General features: G+C 38.7%; 2 protein-coding genes across 3 annotated transcripts; one reads left to right on the top strand and one right to left on the bottom strand.

Moving 5' to 3' along the window:
- The first annotated feature begins 4,865 nt into the window (after positions 1–4,865).
- LOC116248521 (non-specific lipid transfer protein GPI-anchored 14-like) lies at positions 4,866–8,953 on the top strand. The gene is made up of 3 exons (XM_031621371.2): positions 4,866–5,329; positions 5,437–5,532; positions 8,532–8,953. Exons 1-3 carry the CDS (start codon positions 4,990–4,992, stop codon positions 8,672–8,674), a joined length of 579 nt encoding a protein of 192 aa, XP_031477231.1. The 5' UTR covers positions 4,866–4,989; the 3' UTR covers positions 8,675–8,953.
- A 1,321-nt stretch (positions 8,954–10,274) lies between these two features.
- On the bottom strand, positions 10,275–18,431 carry LOC116268130 (serine/threonine-protein phosphatase PP2A-2 catalytic subunit-like). Of its 2 annotated transcripts, XM_031649936.2 has the most exons (11): positions 18,154–18,430; positions 17,121–17,177; positions 16,842–16,925; positions 15,558–15,629; positions 14,485–14,556; positions 14,202–14,242; positions 12,166–12,232; positions 11,314–11,505; positions 11,137–11,226; positions 10,939–11,046; positions 10,275–10,833 (listed from the first exon to the last, which is right to left on the bottom strand). In XM_031649936.2, exons 1-11 carry the CDS (start codon positions 18,244–18,246, stop codon positions 10,768–10,770), a joined length of 942 nt encoding a protein of 313 aa, XP_031505796.1. In that variant the 5' UTR covers positions 18,247–18,430; the 3' UTR covers positions 10,275–10,767. The 2 variants fall into 2 exon arrangements, with proteins under 2 accessions (XP_031505796.1, XP_031505791.1); XM_031649931.2 differs by having other exon boundaries at positions 11,137–11,505; positions 18,154–18,431.
- Positions 18,432–18,670: the final 239 nt, after the last annotated feature.

Raw genomic sequence — 18,670 nt, 5'->3', positions numbered from 1 at the left:
TAGAGTGGGACTATACGGACATGTCTACAATTCTCCCCATCTCTCTCTCTCTCGCAGACATGCGTGCGTTGGTGTATTTTCATGTATTTTTTCTTCTATAGGATTCATTGATCCTATGTTAGGGACGATTGTTATAAAAAGTAAAAACAAAAGAAAAAAGGGAAGGGAGAGGGAAATTAAGTGAGAACGAGAAAATAAGAGCTTGAAGGGACCAGTCTTAAAATGGTATAAGATTTTCAAGTTTGGTTGGAGGGAATGGGAAGGAAAGGGAGGGATTGAACAATCCCTCTTTTGTTTTGGTTGGCTAATTAGAAAGGAGGGAAAGGGAGGGAAAGAGACAAAGTATGTTTGGCTGCGAGGGGAGGGAAAGGAAAGGGAGGGAAAGGAAAGGATAGATTAGTGTAAATTCAATCCCTCCCAAATCGGACGGATTGGGAGGGAAAGGAAAGGAAAGGAAGATGAAAAGTTTTTTTTGCCCATAATACCCATGAGGACCCACGTCTAAAAGAAAAACTGAAGAAGATTTTAGTCTTTTCTTTCCTTTCCTTTCCTTTCTATCCAAACAAGTTTTTTAATCACTCTTTCCTTTCCTTTCCATTCCATTCTTTTCCCTTCCTTTCCTCTTCCCTTCCCTTTCCTTTCCCTTCCTTTCCGTCCCTTCCTTTCCCTCCCTTTCCCTCCAACCAAACAGGGCGTTAGTGTCCACCAATCTTAAGGTAGCGAAAAGATGGTTGGCAAAAGAAAAAATCAAGACTAAAAAAGGAAAGAGTGAGAAGGGTGTTGGACCCATTCCCTATTTCTGTAAGTTTCCATTTGATATCGACTTCAATCCTGTCTCCCAAAATTAGTAATCAGATATCCAGATATCCGGTTGAGGCTCTTTCTGAAGCACTATTGTAGCGGGAACGGACAGACGTCTTAAATGAGAGCTGTTGCAGCTTTACCCCTACCATTCTCATATAGCCTTTCCCAGAATGAGTTCAAGCAGAAATCTAGAGCAGATGAGTCATGAGAGCAGCTGTCGATTCTTCTAACTTTTAATAGCTGGCCCCTTTTCCCCGTGTATTCTATCTACTTATGAAGAACAGTAACAGGAAAGAACTCCTGTTCAAGAGTTCGTATCGCTTACAGCCCGTATTCCCCTGATCAGCCCCTCATTAGCTGAGATCATCCAGTTTAGACGGGAAAAGCACAGCAGTAGGGATCCTTATTTGGTTATCACCAAAGTCACATCTCAAAACATACAAGGTGGCATCCGGAGGAACTGTCAAAACATTGTTTGGAGAAGGAATTCAGAAGAATATCTTTCTGGGCACCTCGCCCGAGGTTATAATGAGGACTAAGGAAACAGGATCCTTCATTTCTTTGCAGACATTCATTTAAAAACAAGAATTCTGTGAACTGGTTGATGTGGATTTCTTTCCTGTTTCTCTTGTACATTGTTTTCTTGTGTTCATTTATATCGACAAGCTGGGATTAGGCGGATCCTACCGGATTAAACGTGAGTTCACTCACATGTACTGAACCATTTGGTCTCCCTCAACCTGAAGGTCCTACTCACTGCACTCCTGGGCCAGGTGTATGACGCGCTTGTGAGCTGTATCATTCAATCTTTTGACTCCGCATGCTAATTCATCTAGCCAACTCTGCTTACAGACCCATCCTGGGATGAACCCATAAGCATAAATTGCGGCTCAATCGAAAAGTTGAAACTTAAATCCCGTTAAGTTAAATCCCATTCTTTCACAACCCTTATCATTAATTGCTTCATGATATCTCGATCTGTGGTTTGAGTTCTTGATATCGATCTTCTGCAACAAAAGATCTCTTTTGAAAATAAGAGCCCCCATCTTTTTGCTGATTACCCATTTCTCTGCTGATCCATCGCTTAATTGTTACTACAATCAAATGATAAGTGAAAATCCCACACTTCTTCAATGATTCATGTTGGACCATGGCATTGCCTCTGACGGAGAAACTATGAATGAACCGTCTATATAGCCACTAGATGGTTCATTTGCACTATCATTCTAGGACTAGTTTTCTTTCACACAATTGCAAAGAATTCCAACCTTCAACATGACTCCCACTTGAGAAAGATTCATCACATGGTTCCCCAATCCATTGTTCTACTATAGACTCGATTCTCCACACAGATAAATTCTCATATGTTTGACAAACCACCCAAATTCAGAAACTTCTCAACATTTTTTTGATGATAGCAATCATATCTGTGGCAAAGCAAATGTGAATCAAGACTTTCAGAGCAGGTGTCCCATTCTTTCCCAGCCTGATGCCTTAATCGTCACATGCCCTCGGCCTCAGTTTCCGCATTTATCCCCAACAAGACAAAACTGTCCTAGCTGAGTATAGTGCACCACGCCGCTAATCTACATTTAAGGCTCCGTCGCTGCCGTGGCGTCTGTGTGTATGCATGTGTACACACATTTCTAGCAAACACGGCAATTGGTCATAAAAGGATTGCATTCAACACAAAGAGACTGATTCCTATTCTTTATGCTTAGTGATGCTAATGCTTAGACCTTATCAAATATTGAACTTAATAGGAATCTGGATAATCCCAGCTTGTCTGAGGCAACAAAATAAGAACAAAGAGACAAGAGAGCAAGAAAACAAATGCCCGTGAACTAAGAAGGTAGGAAAGAGTAGCACTCATCCACCTTCATCGTTTTTAATTGATGAACATAAATAATTGAAAGTGGCACTCCCACCCTTACGACATCTATTTAATTTCCGGTGAGAGAAAGGGGACCATACAATAGCAGGATGATGGTGGCGTGCACCCTTTCGTCCACATACATGATACAACTTGGGAATAAATCTACGCGAGGGAGTCCCTCGATATCTTAAAATTTAGGAATCTTTAATAGACAAAATATAATCTGTAAAATGAAAAATCTTTTCTTTTTTGAAAAAATTTAAAGATTTAGTAGTCACGTTTCTACCAACAATGCTTCTCAAATGTACTCGCACTTTAGCATATGTCAAGCTCATGGCATCTTTCAATTTGAATGACTCTATAACTAAGATCAGAAACCTGTTCTAGGCAACTCGAAATAAAAGCCATTTGCATTTGGTGTTCCTAGATTTCCCAGATCCCACATGCAATCTAACCAAGAAGCTAAGGCACTCCTGGGGGCAGGTTCCAGTCACATCACTGTCTCTTGAATGAAACATGGCTGTGTCATGAAGCGACACATGTCGCCAAACTTTACAATATCTGCAAGAACCTGGTTCATATTTCAGAGCTTAAAATTCAGAATTGATTACATGAGTGATGAAAAACTGATGACTGTGAAAGTGTCAAGTTGAAGAGTCTGGATCAAGTTTGGACATTACCATGTAACGTTTCCATCGAGAATCTTCATATACGACGCAAGAAAAGGCATGAGATGAGCCTATGTTGGAGCATCAGTTGTTAGAGCATATGCCACTAAGGGGTCCAGATCCAGATCAAGGTAGCTTGACTCAACAAAGACAGCATCGTTTTAGCTTAGTTTTCTTCATTATCAAATCTTAATCTGATTGTATGTGATTATGTGTGTTTGGTATTACATTTTTTTCCATCTAAATTAGAGATAGGTTCCAAATCTGAAATGTCTAACATTTGAATGTGGTAATAATCATGACCACGCGGGTGATAAGCTTGAGTATCAAGCTCATTATGAAGACAAATATCACGGAAAAGCTCAAAAAACTGAATGATTTTGCTTCTGACTTAAAGAGTACTGGTCTCCAACTTGGCACCGTGTACAACCTTTTCTTGCCATCTAATACTTGTTTTATGATGATCAATCATTTGAACACAAGACAATCTTAACTGATCTGCACATTAAGTAAGAAAACCAACGCGAGATGAAACAACAAAGGCAAGCCCCAAAAAGGTGGAGTGAAAGTAATGCCAAAATTGATGCCGAGCTCACTTCATCTTATTCATCTTTTTTACTGTTGTTGTTGTTGTTATTGTTGACATAAGTTCTTATATGATCAAGATGTGATGGCTTGCAAAAGTTTCTTTCTTGGCATAATAGTGTCTTCTACAGACAATCATCTCTAAAATATCCATATTATGCAAACAAAATTGTTTGACCACGCATCAGTTCTTTAAAATGGTCAACAATTTGATAACATAAGATATTTGTCTCTGCAAATGTTGGCCTTAATTTGAAGCACTGCCGGAAACATAGCAATTTTTATATTTTCAACCGGCAAGTGAGTTGCGTGTACTGTTAGGTGTACGCAACCCATATATTCTGAAAGAAAAGGTGGGAAATTTTAGTAATGATTTAAAAGAATGTCTTTTTTAATGTTTTCACTTTTTCACCCTTTCTTTTTTGTCCTTACAAAGTGTTTTCTTTTCTCATTAATTGGAGGTATTTTTGCTATTAGCCCTACCGGCGCACAAAAATTTGTACAACATAACCAGCTTCGCCGCGAAACTAGAGTTAGATAAGAACATTAAAAAATCTCATAATCTTGCTTCAGATCCTATTTATTAGCTACCTTCTCTTCAACGTTGCACATGAACATCGCAATCATCATCAGTTCATCGCAGTCAAGCGCCAAGCCGGACTTGGCTTCACCGTATACGCCAGTGGTTCAGAAATTATTCTATTAAGTTGGCTATTCATTGCTGAAAATTTAGATTGAAGGGCACAATTTTATTATCAAATTCAATCACCAGTACCAACCTGATCAATTTGATTCATCAGATTTTGATTCTTCATCTCAAAAACGAATTAAATGTGCCCAAGTCAGCAGCGATGGAGACCAAGGACAGTGATGTATGAGTGAACGAATAAATATTGGTGGCCGTCATAACTAATGCGCGCATATGGCCGGCCCCATCCTGCACATACCAGATGCATCTCTACATTCTTCTTCCGTCTATTTATATCGGAGTAGCAGAACTCCCCTGTCATCCGCTTCTTTCTTTTCTTTAACAACAGCAGAGCCGATTTGATCACCATGTCTTCCAACGCATGGGTCTGCTTGGTGGTGCTCGGATTGGCGTTGCCGTGGCTCATGGGATCGATGGTAATGGCGGACATAGAGAGTGACAAGAAAGAATGCACGACGCCGCTGACGACGTTATTGCCGTGCCTGCCATATGTGCAGGGGCAGGCAAAAGTCCCAACGCAGGACTGCTGCGGAGGGATGCAGAATGTGCTCGACACCAACAGGAAATGCCTCTGCATTCTCATCAAGGACCGCAACAACCCGCAGCTCGGCATCGAGTTCAACGCCACGCTGGCCCTTCGCGTCCCCGACTTCTGCAAGATTCCGGCGAATATCACCGAATGCCTAGGTGACGACCACTCTGCCATCGTTTCTCGGCGGCCTTTCGCTCGTTACGTACGTAGTGTGTGACTAAACCTCTTCCTTGTTGGTGACTGAACCTCTTCCTTGTTGCAGACATCTTGCACATTGCACCCAATTCTCCGGATGCTAAGATTTTCGAGCCAAACTCCGGCAGCCCCAGCCCTGCCGGCTCAACTCCAGCACCACCCGGTACGTCTCATTTTGCTTTTTCTTTTTTTTTTTTCTTCATAATTCTTTCGAAATATGGTTCAGTCCTCATCCCAAATAACGTTGTAATGCAATTTTAACAAGATATTTGTGTTCTTTGTGTGTGGAAAATATCAAAAGATTTTGTACTTTGAAATATTGGTTCTTTTATTCCACATATGAGATTTTGAAGTCACTCAACGTTGGAGCATTTTTTCTCATAAAATCTCATCTATAAGTGGAAAATATATGAATATTGGGCTGGTTTTTGGACTTCAGAGTATATCCGAAGAAATCTAGGTCCTATACACATGCACACGTACATGCACATGCACAGAAACTCTTTTCACCTAACATTCCTTTTGGGCGTCTTTGTCAGCAAAGTGACTTTTGTCTATCTGTTGCCTGAGGATTCTTGAAATATGAGAAAAAAAATTAATTTACAGATAAGATTCAGCCTTCCTTTCTTCATCTGATTCTCTAATAATTGAAACCTTCAAGAAAAGGATGTGGGATATTTTAACTTCCCCAATTGAACTTGATCTATAGAGAAGGATCCTTTTGTTTGGAACTTAATCATAAGAAGGGTATGTGTATTTAGTAGCTACCAACCATCTTTCTACATAATATTTACTTCTTTTATTTTTTTCAAAAGTTGGAAAATAATTGTTATTTTCTATTCATTTTTTAGCTAAAGTCACCTGTAGTATAGTTCTGTTGGTCTGCCACTTTGCATTACATGACTAAAGTGATAGAGAGATCAAACTTTTTTTCTTTCTTTTTCATCTACTTTCTCTCGCCCTCTTTGTTATTTTCGCAATCACCGTTTTCACTCTAAAAACTCGTAAATCCTTCAAAAGAAAAGACACTATATATATATATATATATATGTGTGTGTGTGTGTGCGTGTGTGTCCCATTCAATTGTGCCTCCTCACTAATGCTTACTATATGAAAAGACAAGCATGATGTGGAGATTAGATTTTTATTTAAATGGTGCGAGAGTTTAGTTTCATGAAAAGCAGCACAAGACCATGAAGCACATTCACAAAGTGGTGGTTTATACATGGGAAAAAGGCCTCCATGGTTTCTTTCTAGTTTCTACCAAAAAACTGCAAGTTGTCCAGGCATTTGTTTCAAGTCAGTCGGCTCTGTTAAATTCTTGAACCGTATCAATTCTTCAAGTCGAAAATATAAAAAATCAATTTACACATTCTTTCTATAAAATAAAAACTTATGCAACTAAATGAGAACGAATTCTATCGTTCTCTGCACCTAGCAATTACAGTTGAATAAAAACTCGCTTTATGGAATGAACCGGTACTATTTTGCTGGTTGACATGGGCAGCCAATGGTACCGGCTCTATCGTACTCAACCGATACGCCACGACTCATATCAGTCTACTAAAGAAAAAGACAAAAGCAAACTCAAGTTTTTTTATGGACATATTCAATTTGGCAACACACAGATACGAAGTAATGATCTAGTGCCGATACGAAACGATACCAAAAACGCTGATAAATGAGCAGTTGGATCGTGCTGAGGTCTGAGAGATTCATTCTTGGCAGGTCTCCTGCCAAATCAAGGCCCCAGTTGTCCCTTGTTGCAAACCTACCAACCTACTCATCTTAACTTTTTCTTCCATGGCGCAAAGTTTCTGACGCAAAATCGAAACAGAAGGAAACCCTCTTTGTCTGGATCTTGATGTTCATAGGAAGAAGATCAATCAGTGGATTTTGAAACTCAAAAACATTTCTTTAGATTGAGGTTGGTGCCAAACCGTGGGGCCATGTGTCTCTACCCTCGATGAGAAAAGATACTTCCTCTACGTGAGCAGGAAAGAATTCGCCTTCTGGTGGTCCTATTGTACACTCTTCAACCATGTATCATGTGCCACTCAGGCCGACCTCTCATAAGCACCTGGGGAGCCGAAGAAATCTAAGTTATATACACACACATTCAGCCATGGATGGATGGCTGAAGAAATCTACGCTCTTGCACATGCGTGTGCACACACACACATGCACACTTTTCACCTAACATTCTTTCTGCACTTCTTTGTCAACAAAGTAGCTCTTGTCCAGACGTGCACACGTACGGATGTTGGTAAAAATTTTATCGAGGTAGCTTCTTGTTTTACCAATGTTTTTCGGTAATCGGTGAATCCTCGTTTTTTTCTTTCTTTGCCTGAGGATTTCTGAAATTAATTTGCATATCAGATGCAGGCTTGCAGGCTTCCTCTATTGATCTGATTCTCTGATAATTGAAGCCTTCGAAACAGAGAAAATGATGTGGGATGTTTTGACTCCTCCAGTTTAACTTTTGATTTAGAGAGAAAGATCTTTTTTGTTTGGAGTTTATTCATTAGAATGGTATGCGTAGTTACCAACCATCTTTCCGCAGTACTTACTTTTTTTATTTTTCAAAAATTGAAGTTGAAAAATCTTGTTAGCATGATAAAAAAGAGATCCATCCAACGGAGCTAGAGATTGATTTTGAAATTTTTTAGCCAAAGACACCAGTAGCTGATGGTCTACCTCTTTGCATGGTAGAACATACATGTCTAAAGAGAGAGAGAGAGAGAGAGAGAGAAGATGCTCTCTCTCTCTCTCTCGCCTATTTTTCTCGCTCTCTTTGTTATTTTTGCAGTCACCGTTTCCACTCTAAAAAGTAAAAACTAGTAAATCCTTCAAATATATATATCTTCATGGTTTCTTTCTAGTTTCTACCAAAATACTGCAAGTTGTCCAGGCATTTTTCGGTTTAAGTCAAACCAGATGGCATATATATATATATAGGGCCTTCATGGTTTCTTTTTAGTTTCTACCAAAATACTGCAAGTTGTCCAGGCATTTTTCGGTTCAAGTCAAACCAGATGGCATCTAAACATATATACACTCAGGATCTATATGTGTAAATGACAGAATGTGTAAGCTGCATCGCATGAGAAGGAATTTACATGTGAGAATGAAAATGTACGAAAAATTGTCCTTCATTTGCAGGACCAAAAGGTGCAGCTGTGGATGGTTCTAGTTCGCCGACCAGCGGTTGGAGCGACCAAAGAGGAAGCAACTTGGGGACTGGACGCCTTCTTCTACTCATGGGCTGGTTTCTCATGTCTCTTTCTATGTCTATTTGGAACTGAAGGACCAATATCCTAGAAAAGATCTTTCATGCTGAAACTCTAGGCCTAATAACAAACTGAATGTTCCATGGTTCTTATTGGTTTGTGTTGTGAAATATTTGGCTTGTATTGCTCAAACGATCATGAATGGAAACTGGTTTGCAATAGAAGTATCTTTTCTTTTCTAAATTTTTAAAAAAACAGGCTCTGCTGGAGAAGAATGCAAGTTTGAATATGGTACTTTAACCGCATGAGATGCACACAAAGATGGTGGTTCAATGAATGAAATGTTAATTCTAAGTGTGTTTTATTATGCCATCAAAAGCGTAGGTCCTTGTAAAATCTTCTCTCTTTCTTTTAACTCGTGGGGGGTATAGTTAAGGAGCTTGTTGGTGTTAAATCTATCGGGTGGCTCATGAACGCTCTGGGTATCGAACTCTTCTCCTCACTCTGCCCGGGCTTAGATTTTCAACTAGAAAAGGATTTAGTACATGAAAGGTCTTTGGAAATTAATCTTTGGCCTTCTAATGAAATTTTCTGATTGGATGTTTAGATAAACTTTTCTTGGAGCTGGCCTGGCCAATAGGCCGCTGCTCATGAGTTCAAACCCCATCAAGACCCTTTGTATGGCTAAGCCCTGCTGTATTTCCCCTAGATAAGGTTATTATGACTCAGCCTCAAGTATTGAAGTAGGTTCACGCAATATAGATTCATTGGCACTCCCTTAGATGGTATTTTGTCCAAAGTGGGACAGATTACACCAAAGCAGCCACGTCTCCCACACAAAAGTGATTTCTGTAAAAGAAAAAAAAAAGGGGGTGCTTTCTAGTTCCACCTCTTGCATGGTTGGTTGGAGCAATAAAGTGCAGTCACTAGCAGCAGCCACAGTAATGACGGTAGCAACGATGAAAGTATCGATATAAGTATGATGAAGTAGTGACTGATGGCTACGGTGGTGGGAATGATGGGTAATTGTGGTGAAATGGATTAGAGCAAGTAGTAGTGAATTATAGAGGTGAAGGTTGAGGTGACGGAAAATAATGGTAAAATGGAAAAGAACAAATAGAAACGGAAAAAGACCCTTATGAAAGAAAGCTATCCCTAGATAAATTTATAATAAGTTGCATAAAAATTTAAAGGATGGCTCCGATACGTCATCATCCTGGTCACAGATCCATCCTTGTCTTTAGAGTGAACCTCAAGATCATAGCAGATGTGCTTTCGATGTGTGCGTTTCACTGGGAATTTATGAGTGAGTTGCAACCTTCATTGGCTCCTCCGCCAAGTTGGACAAATTCCGACTCGAGCAGGATATATATGCCGGAATTTCAACAATATATCTACATTAAAGTCAGTGAACGGAGAACAAAGCATTCTTACGAATTCCTAGTATAGCTTGCTGCACCGTGAGGTACGGAATAGAACAAACTTCAAACTGCTAGCCGCATAATCACATTGAAGATTCCTTCAAAGGTATCTAAGAATGACAAACCAGAACGTTCCCTTCGTGTTCCTTGCTGTGGAGCAATTTAGATTGCTTCAGCTGCTATAATGACCGCTCATACAAGTGAAGGTGGTGTCTGTGGCACCTGAAATTAGACAAGAATCATGCCCGCTCCAATAGCTGGTCTAACTGGAATGAATTGGATCAAATAAGATATGTTATATAACAGAAGCCAGTGCTTGGCCAAAAAACAATGGAATCAAATAATATAGTCAACGAATACTGGATCGATGGTACACTCAAACAGAGAACATTTGTTTAGTTCCTGGCAAGCAAAAATAATAAAAAAAAAAAGAGAGCTTCCTCTGCAGACTTCAAAAAAGGCACGTCTTTCCAGAAATGACATGCTACAGTGACTCCCGATTCACCCTCCTAACCCATCCTGCCTCGAGAGTGTCTGTACATCTCAAAGCCCAATCTTAGAGAACCCATCACAAATTCAACCTTAAATAATTCCTTCTTGTGAGTTGTGGCCCCAGCATGTAATAAGCTTGAGAAAATAAATCAAACCCAATTTTAAGCTCCATGATGCTGTTGATTTTCCTCCTCAGCCAGAAGTGCATATTCAAAGTTTGGGCCAGAAAGGCCAGCAAGCAGCAGGACAGCTTCATCATAAAAAGTAATCTGGTGTTCTCCGAGTCACATCAGGCTCCCCCCGCCGTGGAGCTGGTTCAAACTGCAGCAGCAAAGACCATCTCAAAATGTCCAAATGCAGAGATGCAAGCATGCACACAAAAACACAATCATGCAGGCACACATGCACAAAAAACAAATATAATACCTGAATGAATGTGTGCCCTTTGCAATCATCGACTTCCAAAATGGATGCCATATTCCCACATCGGTAACAATAATTAGGTGCACTAAAAATTGTGACCACTTTTTTCTCCTGAAATAGAAAATAAGTGCAACTAACCACCCGCAGCCACAAAACCCTGCCAATATATTAAAAAGATAGCAGGCACACAAAGAGAATTACATGTCCCCAACTGAAACCGTCCATGACAAGTTGGTGAGCTCTCGCTATGAGCTTCAAATTATTGGTGCGGTTGAACTGCTCAGATACATCCTGTGCTAACAATCTATATCGTGTTAGAACAAAATGTATTTGGGAAACAAAAATGGTTATCAGGCAAAAGAATAGGTGAAGAAACACCTGGCCAAAGGTATATCCAGCACCACGTGGTGACATACCCCAACCACATCGATCATCGGGGTCAGACCACAAAATATCACACATGGGTCCTTCATGAGGCACTTCTTGCACACGGTCAAAATTTCGAATGCTGTCCAGAGTTTCAATAGATGGCGATAGACCACCATGGAGACAAAATATCTCGGACTCCACCTACCAAGTGAACAAATACAATTGAGAAACAGTTACAAAAATTGCACAAAGAATAATCAGAAATTTAGAATAACACTAACTGCTCCCATAAGTCATTTGAATGTCTCCATGGAACCATGTGAAAGAGCAGCTCCACATGTGAATGATTAAACACAAACAAAAGCTTCCCTTCATAAAATTGATGCAGGTTCCTAATTTATTGAATTTACAAAAGGAATTAGCCGCGGTCAATGAAGAAACTTATACAAATAAATGAGGATAGTATTACTGGAACAAGCATCAGTGGCAGACCATAACATGCCTCCAGGCATGACTATGCCCCATTTTCACTTTCTTTTTTTACAAATTTCATGGGTGGGCCAAATCTTTCTAAACTGCCAGTGTACTCTATCTACAACATCCTCAATAACACACTGCATTCAACTACCAACAAAAACTATAAAGAAACGTTTATAGCTCAATTTTTTTATTAAAATCATATTACAAAGCATTCAAAAGCATACTAAAAATGACCCTGCACTTTCGATTCTAGATAATGTTGCAATAAGACAATGATCTTCTCAAAAAAATTAACTTCAAGAATTCATTTGTCTAAACAAGCAAAGAAGTGTACTGTCCCATACTGCCATACACCAAAATCAAGGCTACCACGAAACTCACCAAGGCTGTTAATGGAAAATAGTCAAACAGGTCAGTGAACATCTTCCAGACAGCTGCACTCCCATACCTGCGAGAATTAACAAATATAACGGAAATGAGTTTCAACATAATTATGGTAAATAAAATCCACACACATGAAATAATCCTGGACAATAAGATTTCAGTTCAAATTGACAACTTGTAAATATTTAATTATTAAACTAGTTTTTTCAAACCAGATATTGGACAGGGGTTGTTCCAGGACACTAAAAAGACCAATCGAGACTAGTCCGTCCTACTCGGTCCAAGCAGATTGACTATCAATAAATAAACATATATTTATATGGAAATAAGTACAGACTACAGAAACATCAATACCTATAAGAAGAACATACATATAGATTTGTAGGTCAAGGATTAGTCAACAGACCAACAATTAGGCTGATTAATTGACTATTTTAAACAACAAGGTAAGGGTCAGATATCACGATATGTTATTTTTAACTAATGTGCACCTCTAGTATACCCAACTTCCAGTTTTGTCATGTTAATTGAGGTTGAATTTTTTCATTCCAGATCCAAAAGCTTTGTCAGGTTAAACGAGTTTGAATTCTTTCAAACAAGGAATGTCAAATTATCTACTTACCTGGCATGGGAGAAGTAAATGAGTAAAATGATATATTGTACCTTTTTAACAAGAAAAATTCAATTATTGGGTAGATTCAATCCTTTATTTATTTCAACCATTGAAACTTCTGTTCTGAATTACACTGGACCCAAAGTAGCTAGCAATTTGGCAAAACCTGACAAGGCAATTAATAATTTCTTTCTTTTCAGGTTTGGACAAAGACTTTGGCCTAATACAACTGTAAATCCTAAGATAAAACTGCTTCAACTTCTTGTTGAACCAAAAACTCACGGTTTACCACCCAAAATCAATCCATGATCGAGACATCCCTTTCTAGGACTAACAAGAAACTGTGCCCGTCCAGATCCTATTCCATAAAGGCACACTTGGTTTCAACTATTCCATATGGACAAGTTATGATATTTTTGGACCAAACAAAGCAGACGCATGAATATAAAGCCAACATCCCCAAAAAAGGCCCAACAATCAATGATTTGAAATAACATTGTGAGAACAGCCTAAAGCTGATTAGCAATTCAAGGGTGCCAAAAGCATTGCCAGGGCATCAAGCAGAGCAATCAGAGCATATCATTATAGGTAGATAAACCAATTCATACAAATAAATTCATGAATTACATATTGGCAGACTCTTGAAGAATAGTCATCAGGTTGTCAAGCACACAGGCTTGGTAAAAAACTGATAAGGTTAAAGTATGAGGTGAAGGGAAAATTTTGATTTATCATGAACTTCAAATAATGTTCCCCTTCCCACTGTAGCATAAACACGTTTTGCTTCCAAACTCCAAAGTACACGAGGATGTTGAACTCCGTTCATTTCTCGCCTTCACTGAACAGCAGTTATTGTCCATAGGCCTTGGAATGGCACCATTGCTTTTACCCATCCCATATTCAGTCAAATGCTACTCCATATTTGCATTCTTCATGTTTTTAAGGACCATAGTTTTCTGAAGCAGATGTATGTGAATCAGACCCTGAGACTGAAAAAGGTACATCTATTTTGAAAGAGATGCTTCACAAGAAAATTACATTAAAAGAATCCAACATCATAGTCTTGCTCAAGAGGCATAATTGTATTTTATGTACATGACTCCTATGCAAAAACTGATTCAACTCCTTAGAGGATTCTAAAAGCCATAGAGATATCAACAAAAAAGATAAAACAAAATAGTTACCAAAACTTGACTTTTCAGAGCATTAATGAAATAAGCACTTACATAACATTGTTAACTCAACTACAAGAAAAGAACAATAAGCAATAAACCAGTAACTGAGAGAATTACTAGTGTGATACTGGACAAGGATTATATGTCAAAAGTATTAAAAAGAATTGAGTAATCAGGTAAACAGTAATGCAGCTGTATATGCTATTATGATCTACGAAAATAAATAAACAGAAACAAAAACTCACTTTCGCAGGCATTCATCATAAAAACCATAAACTTGAGTTATCTGCAAAGAGGCAAAACCATAATTTAGAAGAAATCACCAAAAGAAAATTACAGAGTAGCCATATATGCAAACTGCAATTATTACACTTTAATATAGAAAACAAGTGGTAGCAGTTTCAAGGAAAAATTCAACCAAATCTAGCTTACTTCACTGACTAAAACTGAGCTGGACCAGGTGTGTGGATCCTATCCTATAACAACTATACAACTCAATATAACAAGGAATAGCTTTTTAATGCACACCTGACGGCTTTCATGATTTCCTCTAAGGATGGTGATGCGTTGAGGATAACGAATCTTAAGGGCAACTAAAAGCTGCATAAATGTAACACAACCATCAAATAACATCTCCAAGGCACTGACAAGTTGAAAATATAGAAACCACCAGACACAATTTCTCATGGAAAGAAGAATCATGCACATAATGGAGACTGTAGAAGCACTAGGAAAGTACACAGACATGCAAGTGAGCTTCAGTCTTAGAGAAACTGATCAAGGCATCTTGAAGTACCAAAACAGTTTTGAACTTACAGATCACAAACTGCTCACAAGATACTGCAACCATGCAATAAAGATTGTGAATTTGGAACCTACAAGGAAGGGACATTATAATACAAAAACAATTTTTCACTTAAAGATAAGAACCAGCTCCACAACATGGTACATCAAAGATGACCTTCAGAAAAAAGAAAAGGAAAATTCTCATAGAAATTGTTCAAAATTAAAATAAGTGATGTCTAATGCCTCAACTTTCTTGTGGGTTGTGACTATTCCCACTGCATCAACTTTTTTGTTTGCATCGTTTAAATGCAAAAAGAAGGATAAAAAGTCACAAAAGGGGCCTGCAAGATTTGTAGAACATCAGGCATTCAACTGAGTCCTTGAATAAAATCACCTGTGTTGTTTCGAGTTTGAAAGGATAGAAAAGAGAAGCATGACATCAGTTGCATCCAATTTGCATTTCCTAATATTGCCAGCTTTGTAAACTAAAATTACAAGGATCATACTCGGTAAAGGCAAGAGATAAACTGTAAACATGCTCAGTGAAACTGTTGACTAGGTATGTACGAACAGAAACACAGTCTTCTTCTTCCATGGAACCCATCATTATATTGGCGTACCACATATATACATCCATTCAGATAAGAGTTCAGAGCAGCCATTCAGAATTGGATGCTAAGTACATCTTTGGCATTATATCAACCCAGAAAATAAAATGACAATGAACTTCTCATCTACCTCAGGCATTACTGAAAAAAACAAAAAACAAAAAAAAAACAGGGAACAGGGAACAGCTTCAAAGGAGCATTACTTACCGTTACAGTTTCAACAGAGTAGTATCCACGATCAACATAGTCACCCATGAACAAGTAATTGGTATCTGGGCACTACATATGAACATTTGATTTTATAGTGAAGAAGAAATTCAGGCAATTCTCCATGAACGGCATAGACATAGCTTTTAAAGATCCAAAAGGCAGGCATCATAGACTCTAAACAACTATGAAGTATGCTGCCACTGGAGAGATGGAATTGATCAAAAAGGAGAAGCCATACGAATTGAAAAACAAAAAAATGCTCGAAAGTGTATGAAGCACTAATACAGCTAACAGCAGCATACATACAAATATAAAGTCCCAAAAGAACATGCACATTAGAATGACATGAAAAAGTCAGCAAATTGTTTACAATTGCCTCTAATATATTCTCAGATAGCAAAGCACCGAAAACAGCAATTTGTGCCTAAGCTACTCCGTCATGCCCATGCTGAGTAGAATGTGATGTATAACACCCAAGGCTTTTATCTGGAGCTAATGTATTAATACTCTTACAAATGCATGCAAAACCTCAGCAACTAGTATTGAATCTTGCCTTAAATTCTAGATGTTGTTGCTCTTGTAGATGTAGATAAATTTTATTGCACTATTGCTCAAGGCAATGAAGGGAAAAAAAAACATCTCATGAGGAAGGAGAAGTAATACAAACAAATGTTGAATGCCACATATATAAGAAAAAGGACATGTTAAGTCGGAGAACGTAATGGTTCCTTATCTCTATGTGAAGCTCACAGTGACATATGGACAGTTATATCAGAGGAAAGACCTATGAAGTCAGAAGACATTTTAGGGCTTCTTTTTTTTTCCCCCCTCCAACAAGAAAATTTCAGGAGAACAACGATTATGATCTTTCAGCAAACAAGATAAATGTTATCAACAGCATAAACTGACATGCATCAGCCGTGCCAATATTAGATACGTAAAGTAATATTAAAAGAATATAGAATTTTTAATTAAAAAAACACAAAATCTGGAAATGGAAAATGATTAAGAAAAAAAAATGTGTCATTCATAACATGACAAACTAAAATCATCAATTTTGCAGCCACGATACATCAGTTGAACTGAAAGTTTTAAAACATCAATTCATAACATGCACCATTATGTACGACACTGCTCAATATCATGGCATGGGATTCAACAAATTCATCAATTACAGACTGATATTACCAACTGCCTTGAATATATTGCATTAGCTCTATGTTTAGATTTTTAGTTCATACGCAGAATTCAAGATTAAAGATGCCAGATGATATGAAGTACCTTTCCTCCGATCCGGAAGAGCTCTACAAGATCATGAAACTGTCCATGGATATCACCACAAATAGTCACAGGGCTTTTCACAGGCTGTATTGGACAGACAAAAGAAAAATAATCACATAAAGAATTACTGCAAAGCATGCATGGCATAACTCAAGAAACAAGAGCAACATTGATATATTTGATAGATTTTTTATCTTTCTTAATGAATAATTCACCTTTCGAAAATAGATATACATCCAAGTAGAGAAATAGTTTCAATAAGCGTAAGCACTTCCACACCTGGACATTGTTTTCTTCCATCAAGATCTCCTTAGCTTTTCCACATAACGTTCTTATCTGCATTTTAGAAAATAATCATCAATTATTGATTCATCAACTAAATTAAATTATAAAATCGTGTTTTCCATTAGAACGAGAATATAACAAATTGTTAGAAAAGGCAGGAAAGAGAAAAAGGCACGGAATTATATCAGAGAAATGGCTTTGACATGGCACTACAGTTGTAGGACAAGAATGGAAAGACAATCTAGGACATAATGTGTAGCATCTGACTCGAGCCTTCCATCGAATGTACATATCTTGCGCCTACCGAAAAAGAAAAAAAGCATGTACAAGAGAAAAGAGAGAGGAAAGAAAAGGAGGAAGAGGGACGCTCACACCCCGTCTCGTATGCCACATTATTGCCAATCGACCTAATATTAACATCTCTCAATGCCATCGAATAGCAGTGCCCCTGGGAACCTACCCAATACCAACATCTCTCAAAGCCATCAGACAGCAGTGCCCCTGGGAATCCACCCAATGCCAACATCTCTCAATGTCATCAGATAGCAGGATCCCTGGGAATCCACCCAATGCCAACATCTCTCAATGTCATCAGATAGCAGGATCCCTGAGAATCGAACGGGGAACGTGCCCATTACAAGCCACCCGGCTCAACCAGTTGCGCTACCCATTATTTGGCAGGGAGAGATTTGAAAATTCCGAAGGTGAAGAAGAATCAAGCATTTCCTCAACAGGTCAAGGGGGAGCACAGGTCGGAATGTCGTCCATTGGGGAAATGTCGTGCATGGAAACAGAGACGAAGGCAAGATTCCTCGCCCTGGATCCATTGAAGACGCCGAAACGTCGTGCAGAAAAATGCGTACGAGAAAGCAAGGCGTTTCCCTCTTTCCCTTCTTGCGGATTAGCATTGCCAAGAAACAAAAAGAGGACACTCCGAGAGAGTCAAAAAGAAAGAAAACGATCTAAGGCAAGAGAAGAAAGGGAGGGATAACGAAATCCAGAAAAAAGAGAGAGAAAGAAGCGAAACCTCTGGCTCGGAGAGAGGCTTGCACTGCATGAGCTGCGAAATCTGAGAATCGATATTCCCCTTGGGGTCGGAAAACGCGAGATCAACGCTCATCTTTCTTTCTGCCCTCTCTCTCCCTCAATCGAAATGGTGGGGAAGCAGCATTTACACCAGACGCGCCCGCGGGATACTGTGTATACCTGAAAGAAAACAGAAGAAAAAGAAGAAAGAGCGGAGGAGGACACGGGAGAGCCAATCAAAACGGAGCGCTCGATTTTTCCTCCCTCTGCTTAGGAAAAACTTTCATTTACAGCCCCAACGTTTCACCTATAAGCCATCAAACTGGCTTCATGTTTCTTGAATTCAACCCTTCGCTTAACTAATTAACCGTCCTCTTAAAGTTCTTGACGTTCGCGCCTTCTTTTTTTTATAATATTAATATTACTTTTTCCAGATGTCGTCCTTTGAATTTGGCGCCTATTTAAGCACGTTCAATTGGTGCCTTGTAAATATTCTTTTTAATTTTCATGCATATTAA

Source organism: Nymphaea colorata, chromosome 1, assembly GCF_008831285.2.
Source record: "Nymphaea colorata isolate Beijing-Zhang1983 chromosome 1, ASM883128v2, whole genome shotgun sequence".
NCBI classification, from domain to species: domain Eukaryota; kingdom Viridiplantae; phylum Streptophyta; class Magnoliopsida; order Nymphaeales; family Nymphaeaceae; genus Nymphaea; species Nymphaea colorata.
This window is presented reverse-complemented; position numbering and strand designations above follow the sequence as displayed.

Bases quoted from the DNA above. Each gene is read 5' to 3' on its own strand.
- LOC116248521 (XM_031621371.2), top strand. From the start codon at position 4,990: ATGTCTTCCAACGCATGGGTCTGCTTGGTGGTGCTCGGATTGGCGTTG. The intron at 5,330-5,436 runs GTGACGACCACT...TCCTTGTTGCAG, and splicing joins GAATATCACCGAATGCCTAG to ACATCTTGCACATTGCACCC. The intron at 5,533-8,531 runs GTACGTCTCATT...CTTCATTTGCAG, and splicing joins CTCAACTCCAGCACCACCCG to GACCAAAAGGTGCAGCTGTG.
- LOC116268130 (XM_031649931.2), bottom strand. From the start codon at position 18,246: ATGAGCGTTGATCTCGCGTTTTCCGACCCCAAGGGGAATATCGATTCT. The intron at 12,233-14,201 runs GTGAGTTTTTGT...TAATTCTCGCAG, and splicing joins TATGATGAATGCCTGCGAAA to GTATGGGAGTGCAGCTGTCT. The intron at 11,506-12,165 runs GTGAGTTTCGTG...TTCACTTGGTAG, and splicing joins ATTTTCCATTAACAGCCTTG to GTGGAGTCCGAGATATTTTG.